This window comes from Bidens hawaiensis, unplaced genomic scaffold (assembly GCF_021521415.1).
Source record: "Bidens hawaiensis isolate Kalapana, Puna unplaced genomic scaffold, B.hawaiensis_p1.1 tig00016281_1, whole genome shotgun sequence".
In the NCBI taxonomy this organism is placed as follows: domain Eukaryota; kingdom Viridiplantae; phylum Streptophyta; class Magnoliopsida; order Asterales; family Asteraceae; genus Bidens; species Bidens hawaiensis.
The window spans coordinates 10858-22431 of record NW_027492492.1 but is presented as its reverse complement, the minus strand read 5'-3'; the positions used below and the strand labels follow the sequence as shown (position 1 = coordinate 22431).

General features: G+C 36.4%; 1 protein-coding gene across 1 annotated transcript; it reads right to left on the bottom strand.

Annotated features, from left to right (window-relative positions):
* Window positions 1-5299: 5299 nt before the first annotated feature.
* On the bottom strand, window positions 5300-7810 carry LOC143551271 (IQ domain-containing protein IQM1-like). Its single transcript, XM_077041740.1, has 8 exons — window positions 7482-7810; window positions 7238-7352; window positions 6820-6885; window positions 6619-6707; window positions 6441-6528; window positions 6125-6355; window positions 5942-6043; window positions 5300-5847 (listed from the first exon to the last, which is right to left on the bottom strand). The coding sequence occupies exons 1-8, from the start codon at window positions 7808-7810 to the stop codon at window positions 5473-5475; spliced, it is 1395 nt and encodes a 464-aa protein (XP_076897855.1). The 3' UTR covers window positions 5300-5472.
* Between the last annotated feature and the right edge of the window lie 3764 nt (window positions 7811-11574).

Sequence of the window (11574 nt, the reverse complement as noted above, 5' to 3'; positions counted from 1 at the left end):
TCCATACCCAATGCCCCTCAGACAGACGAACCCTGTATGCTTCCAGTGTCCTGGAATCTAGAGCGCTTACATGGTGGAATGGAGTAGCTCATGCGCGTGGCGCAGAAACTGCTTCTAGCATGCTCTGGGAGGAATTCAAGGAAATTCTGACGCGAGAATTCTGCCCTCCCAACGAAGTTAAGCGCCTGGAGGAAGAATTTTGGAATCTTAAGCAATACAGCGGTGAAGCGCGCGAGTACGCGACGCGTTTCCATGAACTAAGCCTGCTTGTCCCTCACCTTGTTACCCCTTCCCGCCGAGCCATCGAGAAATTCCTTGGGGGTCTCCCCATGGAAATTCAAGATTCTGTATGGGCCAGAAACCCAGTAACCCTCTCTGACGCTATCGAATTGGCCGCTGTGCTCAGCGACAACCATGTCAGAGCAGGAACCCTGTTCCTGCGGGGAACAGAAAAGACCAAACCCACCAAGACTGTCCCAGAACCAACAGAAACCAAACCTGAACCCTCTAACCGTAACAACCTCAAGCGCAGGCGCAAAGCCTATGCGCTTACCAACCCGCCCATTGTCCAGCAACCCACCTACCAACCACCAGTTTATGCTCCTAACCCACTGTCAACCTACCCAACACCTCCTGTAGTCCATAACTATGCCTTAACCAATCCCGCACTCCCTGCCCCGCCACCTAAGAAACCTTACACAGGAAATCAACCCTTTTGCCCAACCTGTAGGTTAGTGTTCAGTTTCCTATATCATGATTCGTGCGGATAGACTGGCACTTTCATTTAGTGGGATGACTGAACTTTACCTTTAACTGACCTGCGTGAAGGTTTGTCGTTTTTTGGGTTTATGCGGGTTTTGCCGCCTTCCCAACGCAACGACTTTCTTTCACACTTATGTATGCGGTGAAGACCGGCATATCCGTGTGGAAAGTTCATAAGTATAAATGTAAAATCATCAGCGTCAATGTGATAAGGAGAATCATTTCCATTAGAAGTGGCTCTGGGCCTTTTCTTTACAAGTTTTGAATTGATCTACATGCACTGTGTAATTGAGCTCCCTTCCATGTTGTTGGGTTGGGAGTGCCATCGAGCCGATATGCACCTGGTTCGGGATCTCGTTGTTTACGCAGTATGTAGTCTCCAACATTGAAGCTGCAGTTTTATTCGTGTTTTCCCAAACTGGGGTTCTACACGCATCAGCCTGCTCAGCGTTCGTTACGCCACGAGGTGCGCGAGCGTCCCACTCTGACAAATGCTTCGACGATGTCCTTTACGTCTGTGCATTCTTCAGTGTTGTGGCCTTTTGTCCTGTGAAAGTCACAGTATTTGCTCCGATCAGCATTGTGACGATGTCGGATTATTGGAGCATTTGGCCATGGGAGCTCCTCAGTGGCGAATATCTCGGTGACGCTTTTGGTGAGTGGCGTCCATCTGGAGTTCTGGTTCGACTGTACGTTATCCCTTCCGCCCAACCGATGTTGCAAGCCGGATGAGGTGTCAAAGTTTACCCTTGACTGCCAAATACCTAGCTTCCGCTTTTTGTTTAGTCGGGCGGTAAGGACGTTGTCTTCTCTTGTTTTCTGAGTGTAGAGGTTTGTGCTCTGGGGGAGATTTCTACCCAGTTGCTTCTCCGTTTCCGCAAATCGTTTAGCTACTGTCATGATGGCATCCCATGTGGATGGCATGCCATCTCTACCCGTTAAGGTGCAGATGAGCTCTGGGTCGTTCGCGCCCTGGATGAAAGCAGCGCGAACAAGATCTTCGCTAATATTACCCAGACTTAGCTTCTTTGAGTTGAAGCAAGTGATGAAGTCTGGCAAAGATTCATCTTCCTCTCGAATGCAATTGAGGATTGTCCATTGCTCTTCGGTATACTTTCTTTGTTGGCTGAAGTGTTGGCTAAACTTCTGCTGGAAGTCTTCCCAATCGTAGATGTGGTGGACCGGTAGACGATCGAACCACGCTCTAGCTGCCCCCACAAGCGTCATTTGGAACATGTAACACCACGTAGGTTCCGTCCAACTACTGACGGTTGCCCCCGCTATGAACCTGTTCAAATGATCGTCTGGATCAGATATACCATCGTAAGTGCCGATGTTGGACATCTGTTTGGCACTTTTCGGGACGATTGCTTCCGCAATGTCCCTTGCAAATTTGGACGTTCCCGCCTTTGCAGCAGTTGGTGTAAATGTTTTGGAGAAGTCACGTGGGTTTCCACCCGCGTTTTTTGGTTTGAAGGTTTCTCCAAAATGCCTTTTCGGTTGGGAGTCCGTTTTCTTACGCTTCCCTTTCGCCTTATGACGAGGGTTTGCGTCACTATCGGATTCCTCCGAATCATCATCCAAGTGCTCTATGAATTCCTCAGCCTGTTGGAGTGAACGTAAGCGTTCATCCAACTCAGCTTGGAATTCTTTTTGACGTGCTTCCGCCCACGCTTTAACTTCATCGAGTGTTTGGCGGGGGAGCCTCGTTCTTTGTCTCTCTAACTGGGTATCGGTGAATCCCAGTGAGAGATTATTTACTACACTTGCCCCAGCTTAGGTAACTGGGGTAGTGTTCGTAAAATTTACTGCACTTACCCCGGCTTGGGTAACCGGGGTAGTGTTCGTAAAAACTGTGTAGTCGTCGGTATTCCCCCCAGTAGCTGGGGTTGTGGTTACCGGAGTTTCTTTAACCATCTTTCCAGAAGTTTTGAGAAAACTGAAAAAGATTAAGTTCTAGCTTTTATGCACGGATGGCGCCAATGAAGAAACACTAATTGACCCCGGGCAGATTACGGATAGTCTGGAGGTTAAATAGATGTTTCCCACGAGGGGTTAGATCCGGCAAAGATGGTTCTTCTGATAACCTGCAAAACAGACACCGTGAGCTCGTCACTGAGAAGGGGGGGGGGGTACCTCCTTGTGACCACCTTCCGGCGTGAGAATCAGACTAGATTGCTCTTGAATATAAGTGTATATTAAGAGATTGCTAGAGCAGATATCAGGTATAAGATATGAGATACAAGATAAGATGAGATGATCATACCATTTGGGGTATTTATAGCCGAATGTAGGTTTCCAAGAAGGTATAGCCGGCTGAATATTATTCCTGTTCTACCAACTGTAGCCTACGCACGTGCCATGCTGGTAGTTGGTGGGTAGACAGCGGCTGACAGTGACCAGGCTTGCTGTGTACTATTCCTTTTCCACCAACTGCAGGCTACGCACGTGGTATGACAGGAGTTGGTGAGTAGGCAGCGGCTAATAGTGACATACAGTACAAGAGCATGCTGCTCGCCATACTGTTGTTAATGAGCTGTCGTATCTCTGGTCAGATCTTTTGCCCATACCTCGTTAGGTACAGTACAAAGATCCTCCAGTATCGTACGGACTGGCTCATTTGGGCGGGAGTATTCCCCCTCCCGCCTTTGTGCGGGATTGTTCCCGGCTTTGCTCATTCCTTCTTCAGGTGACATTACTGAATTATTTTGAGAGCTAAGTGCCTTGTGCGTGTAGCCTTGCTGCGCGGGTGGCCTTCCCTGATGGCTTGTATCCGCAGCTGCGGGAACAGGCGGAGTACACCATTGGGAGGCATTTCCTGCGGGAACAGCTTGCGTACTGCGCGTAAGGACGTCACGTCTCTGAGCATGGTGGATCCTGCGGATCCAGTTGGTTTCTGCGCAGACGTCTCTCTTCAAGGTGAGTCCTGCGGGTCCAACTGGGCTCTGCTGGGACCTACCTCTTCAATTGGTTTATTGGTTAATTTAATCAGACTATACTAACTTGTATGGTAGAGTTAAATAATGTGTTATCGTTAATGTTTAATGTCGCATACATAAATTTAATGTTTTAGTTTTTTTAGTATAAAATGCAGGTCTTTTAAATAATATATATGTGACAAATTTGTCCATATGATAATTGTATGATATAAACTTCCTTTTAATCTTAAAACAATTTTATAGAATAACTGATTTCTAAATATATCTATTATATATACTTAATTGCATATATATATATATATATATATATATATATATATATATATATATATATATATATATATATATATATATATATATATATATATGGGTGAGATCTAGAGAGAACTTTTTTTAAAGAGAGAACTTGAGAACTAGTAAATAATTATTTTTAACTATTTTTAAAAAAATATTTTGTGATTTCTTTTTCTTTCCTCCTTCTAATAAGATGATATTGTTCATAAAAAAAAACTTGTCGGTGTAATACTGTAGTGCATATGTGCACTAATACCTATTACATATGTACAATAGTGTTTTATTGCATATAATACAACACAATTGCATTATCCAATACACACTATTGAATATATGCAAATACAACACTAATAATTGTATGCAAAACATTATCGCATATATGTAATACAACACTAATGCACATATGCACTATATCGATTTTTTTTTAATTTTTGTATATAATATAACACTATTGCAAATATACAATACAAACAACTATATATATGCTATTCAACACTATTTAAAATATCAAAATAAACACTATTGCACATATGCATTATAAAAAAAGTCGGTGTATTGCATATATGCATTACTCGTTAATTTTTTTATTATTTTTTTATTTTTTTTAATTTTTATATTTTTTTTGTGGTGAATAATAACAACATATAAAAAGAATGAAAGAAAAAAAATTTTAAAATATTTTTTTAAATTAAATTAAAAATACTTCATTATTAGTTCTCTTCATAAATATGAGTTCTCTCATGATCATCTCCCTATATATATAAACAATATAATGATGTGCAATATGCAAAAGATTGTTGGAGTTCTTTTTTAGTTATGTAACGTGACAAATTTTGTTTTTGTTTTGATAGAAATTAACTAAATAAATATGCGAAAATTATCGGATTGCTTTCAAACCACAAGAACACTTATCGACAATCATTTGTATATTGCATATCATTATATTCATTAAATAATATAAATCTTGCACATCAATAAATGTATACATGGCTTTTCATATCAATAAAGCTAGTAATATATCGAATAACTGTGTGTGCATGTATTAAAAGTTAAAACACAATTGTATAACACAGATCAACTTCAACTTCAACTTCAACTTCAACTTCAACACCCAAACAGCTTCTTATAAAATAAGCGAATTAATAATACGGAATTAAAGATCGATGTCAATATTATCCAATGTATACATGTACATACAAAAGAATACACATGATGTCCTGTGAATCCCTTTATTGTTCTAAATAAAAAGAAATAAAAATGATATGTTTTCTTCCTAGAGAAAAAATAATAACAATAATATATTTCACGAAATTGTTAAAATTGTTAATCCCATTCAAGCATCACAAAACAGCCCCCAAAGAATTTAATAGTTGCGCTAGAGGTCCTTCTACTATAAGCGAAGATGATCCCGTGTTAGCAAGTAACAATTATGTAATGACTAAGAACCAGAGATTATTATTTATGTTTAGGCTTTTCGTTAGTTATTCCGGCCCATGTTAACAAGTCGCGGTGAAAGATGCATGTAAGGACTCGGTCTAGGTGAAGGGATTGGCCCATTGCTAACCATTGTAACTTGTCTAGGCGAAAGACTAAGTTGTTCAAGTGCTTGAAATTGTAGTTTCACTGGGTAATCTCTCACACAACCGATCCTAGGACCCGCACCGGATGTCCATCTTGGTGATTTCATATTTCCAAGATCACGTGTCCCTATTTTCTCACAATGGACATTGAACAACTGGTCTTCGTTTATAGGTTGTACTTTTATTGACGGTTTTCCTCTTGCTGAATCTCGCTTGGAGTTACCATCACAAGTAACATTGAGAAACGGATCATCGTCGTCTAGTGGGCATTTCTACACATTATAATTAAATAGATATATACTTATGAGAGACATAAATATAATTGTAAACTAATAAAATAGTAAAATAATAGATAATTTGAGTTACCTTAACATTAGTTAAATCAACTTGATGTTTCTCAAGATAGCAAATGAACTCTCTAAAGTTTTCTTCTGTTGGGTGGTAATGACCACTATATGGCCATATAGCCTGTCACATGCAAATATTTATTAGTTTCATCATTCTAAATGCTTATATTAAATGTTACCATTTTAAGGCAAGTTAATATACCTCAAGAATGCCATCATGAACCACCATTCGCCCTGCCGCGGTGGTGGCTGCACCGGCCAGAAAACTAGAATGTTGAAACAAACCCTTTATCTTTTGGCCAACATACAAGGTTCTTGATGTGCTAAGTACAAATATCCATTTGGTTCCTTCGGTGGTTTTCACAAATCTTCGACTATGCTTGTATAATAATTTTCCTCCCTCGATAATCACTTCGTATTCTTCCCTCTCTTTCTACATGTAGAACAATGAATATAAAAGTTACATATTTCTTTATAAAATAAATAACATGTAGTATAAAGTTATGAATGAGGCATACAGGTCCAAGATATTTAATGCACTGGGATTGTAGTATGGTTCTTGGACATTTTTCGACGTTTATTTCTTTACCATCTCCAATGTCAAGCCTGAAAATTTCACAAAATAATACACATTAATGATAATCAACGTAGCTTAATACGTTAATATTAATCGGTTTAACAATCTCTAAAGGTTACCAGTGAAAGAAAGGTTGTGAACTTTGACTTGTAAACCAAACATTGTAGTATAATTGTAGATTGTGTCCATAACGATGGCGTGGGTCAATCTGCGAAAATGAATTTAACGAAAGAAAATTAACGAGTTAGTTAAATATGTTATATGTTATTATTAACTTATGATCCGACAAACTTATATATGACATTGAATATTTGGCTTACAGCTTCAAGCCAATGGCAAATGGCTAGTTTTTGAGCTTTTTGGTCTTTGCATAGGCCTTTTCCAACCTAGAAAAAACATTCAAACAAATTTATGATTGAATTTAATATAAATGAAAGTCAAGGGTAATAAAATGTAAATTGTATTGTAGTTGGATCATTTGAATCCAATGGTCAATGTTCAAACTCATTAACTTATTACTTCCATTGCTTTGAAGATAAGTGGCCCCACAAGAACTTGTCAAATATTGACTCTCTTGAAAAAATTAATATTATTATTCTAATTTTATAAATACAAGATTTGTAACACGTGGGCCATGGTAGTTCAAACTTATATTCCCTTCATAAAAGGTATTATAGATGTGACTTAACGTTTGACAAGGTCGATTTTATGATGGTACCACCTAGTACTAAATTATACCTTTGCAACCCGGGTACAAGCTCGCCCCCACCGTGATATGGCACTCTCCGGCTTGTCGGTGCAGAAAAACGACACCGAACTTCGCTTTAAAGCTGCGAAATCCAAAGCTTTCCACCTATATAAGAAGATTAATAATTATTTAACTGAGTCATGAGTCACATCAAGTGTGTCAAAACTCGAAACATGAGAATAATAACTTATCTTTAAGCTTATGATAATAATTAATAAGTTAATAACAAATTACCATAGTTCTTCAACAACAACTGCGCAATCCGCAAGATTCCTTCGAGTTCGATAACTCTTGTAGCATTTTTGAATCGTTAGAGCCGCAGCATTGAGCTCGTTAACCGGCCTTGGATTGCCAACAAACTCGTGGAACACTTCATGATAATTTGATCTTCTTGACAAGTTTTCTTGATCAAGAACAAGATTCTTGAAAGAAAAACTCGTCTCCAACGACGAAATCTTCATGTCGGGTTGTTCGGTGGATCGAACGTTGATGATAGACAAGAATCTAGTTAAATCACAAACTCTTTTGAGGACCCAGAAAAGAGACAAGAACTTAAGTCCCATATTGATGGAATGAATGAATATTAATTAGGAGTTAAGAATATAAAGTTATTATGGTTGGTGGAATTGAAGTGAAGGTGTGTGTATATATATATGCGTGTGGGAATTGAATGAATGAAGAGAAACATGTGGAAAGCGATGCAACCGTCAAAGACGTATGTATAGTTCGAAAGAGTGTAGGTGGTGTTGGAAAAAGAGAGAACGTGTTGTGCCAAACATGAAACATACCTTATGAGATAACTATTTATGGTTTCACAACACATGTATATATAGTATGTTATATATATCTATATGAGTCGATTGGTCCACAGTTTATTTATTTATTTGGACAGTTCGTTTATAGTATGTGATTAAGGTTTTTAAAAGTGTAAATGACATAGCAGTGCAAAATTAATAAAACTTGAGTACATTAGAGGAGCACCCATTCCCCACCTTGATTGTATGTGTACAAAACAAATATTAATTTTATATTATGGGTTTGGATCAAATACAAATAAAATTAACGTGTTAGACGTGAAAATTATGTAAAGTAATTATATATATAAGTAATTACTTTACTTGTATATATAATTACTCTACTTGATTCTCACGTTTAGCATGCTAATTTTATTTGTATGTTAGCCTTACCCTATTATAAGATTAAAGCTATGAAGTACTGATCATATAATATTTAATTAATCTGATATTTTTGAACTAAATATTTTTATGGGTTGATCGGTCCACTTTGTTTATCGACAAATTGTTTATCACGGGTAAACTAGTTTTTATTATTGAACGGTCGCGGCTAAACTAGTAAGATTGTGTGTGTAATTTGATATTAAAGAGTTAAAGTTACGTAATACTAATATATATTAGTAATCTAGTATTTCTTTTTTTCTTCATCTCATAAACTCACTTAGCTAGCATTTTTTTAAGATGTTAACTTTATTTACATGCTAAGTTTGAACAAAATTGTGAAACTTTATTTTTAAAACAAGTTGGAATAAGCACTTCAGTTGTTTTGATTACCAGTCCCTTTTTTTCTTAGGTGGCTTAATTTTTTTTTAAACATATATTTCTATTAACTTGATTTTTCAATAAATTTTTAAGTGTTTTCGGCATTTCTATTATTTTTACCGCAATTCTATAGGTATACTTCAATACTTGGTAAGTTTAATCAGTGGTGAAGTTTGTACGAAAATGCATCAGGAGAGGGGCTCAATTTTATTAGACAAAAACGAGTAAATTTTATGTGACACGCCTAAATTTTATAAGGGTGGTGGAGTGTTCATCCAATCCCTAACCATATCTATTATGCTCTTTTTCTCTAATGTCAGTGTCACGTTATTTCATCACTAACCATCTTTCAACAAAATACGAAAATGTTCATCTTTCTTCTCAATCCATCTCCAACCATTGATTTAGAGAGAGAGGCGCCACCTCCCTCCCACAAGCACTCCGTTCACCCTAACAATCCAAAATCATTGTGTTTTAAAAAGAAAAGAAATGAAGACATGCCTGGTGATTTGAGATATGGGTAAGCGTAGGAAAAGAGACGAGTCATAACTACATGATTATATATATGTTATAATTGTTACTATGTTGTGTTATTAGTTTATTACTAAATAAACTACTGTTACATAAAAACGTACATAAATTTGAAAAAATATAAACATATTCTAGATATTTATTTCAACTAAAACAAATACAAATATGAAAACTTTAAAACAATACTGGTCAATCATTAAGAACACATATTTGGGACATGGTATGGTGTTAAGGTGTATCTCGTTTATCCTAGAGGTGGAGGGTATGCGAGTAAAAAAAATATAAACTTCACAATGATATTATTTATAGTGTTGCCACTGCTACGTACAAGCTGTGGTGGATCCAGAAATTTTTTTCAGGTGGTGCACTGTATTTACTATTTAGATGCTCCAGTTTTATAGAGTCGAATATACAAAAATCAGGGTCGGTTCGACAGTTCAGTTCGGGCGAGTCATTTGTTTGTCAAGTTCTATATGATATACACTCTTCATTGCTATTATTAAAATTGACCGCATTTTATTTCACTTATCTATTGATTCATGATCTACTACAAAAACCTTAATACTATAAACTTGCAGTAGCAGACTAGCATTTACCAGTGGCAAATCTATGATGTAATTGTTCTTGCCACTTAAATAACATCAATTCATGAATCATGAATATTCATGCACAACCAAAACACATGAACTTGAGCTTTATTTCCACAATTGTCTACGCAGATTAAGCATGCCTAATGCAATGCTTGCACATATAACAAACATGAAATCTGATGGAAAACTTGCAAGAAACAAAACAAAATTGTTAGATAACCGAGAAACAATACTTACTACGCTGCAACATATACCGAACACGACAATGTTCTTGCTAGTGGTTAACAAAATTCATACTACTAACAAAACTTACTAAGCTGCAAGATATACCGAACACGACAATGTAGTTAACAAAAATCATGCTAGTTTATATCTTTTAAAACACCTTTAGTTTCAATTCATTATTAATCCATATTTGAAACCTCACTAATCATCAACAAAATTAAAAGATCAGTTTCCATATAATAATAATAGTTGAAAAAAGTATAAGCAGCCCTATCAACCATAGTTGGCTCCATTAATCAAAACTGCACTTACCATTAAAAAAATAACCGGCCTGCTGCAAGACTCGAACACAGGACGTTTCGGCTAACAACAACGCTTTTGCCACTCCACCACTAATATAGTATTGTTATTTGGTGCACTCCATATTTTATAATATGGTGCACTCTATATTTTATATATAACAATACACTATAATTTTGAAACTCGGGGTTCCCGTGCACCCCCTACGTTCAATGTAGATCGCCCCTGCGTACAAGTAATAACACGTAACATATTATGTCAGGAAAGAAATGTCTCAAGGATTTGAACATCTAAAACTATGAACTTGCGATATAATATTAAAAAAAATATTATTTAATTATAAACTAAAATAGTAAATACAGAATAATTGGTTGACCTAACTCAGGACTAATTGAGTAATTTGGTGTAGGAAGAATCGATCAATCTTCAGTTGTACGTCAATAAGTGATTTGAGTCTAGAGTTTGAAAATTTCACAAATCAAAAATTTGTGGAAGTAGTTCGAAAGCCGTGTTTATTTATTTATTGAACGGTAAACTAATATACTCCTGATCGAACTATTGGTAACTTGTCCGTTAGTTTTTTCATCAATAATACTTATTTATTGAACGATAAACTAATATACTTCTAATCACGCCCATATCATTGACGGAGTATCAATGATAGTTCTTGTTGGTAACCATTTCGCTGACGGTTTACTGATGTAACAGACTGTCGGTGATACTCAATTGCTTAGGAAATAGGAACTTATGATTTCATTTTTTCAAACAAGTTATGAAATTAATAGCGCTTATAATTTAAATTTATCATAGGAGGAACACAAAAGCTAAAAATATTGTCAAATAAACATGTAACATTAGTTATACATTGAAAGTTCTTTGTGACAGATTTTTAAATAGTTTTTCTAAGCTTTTTTTTTTTTTTTTTTTCATAATAAACTTGTATGACCATATATGTTTTGACTCGTCCTTATTTTGTAAGATTATTGAATCAATCAAATTTGGAGGCAAGCGTAAATCATAACTCATCAAACCATCATTGTTTTAAATATAACAATCGTAGATATGGAGTAGATATGAAGAATGGTTTCTTTTTATTCAAATTTGATTGTTTATAAACACATATAC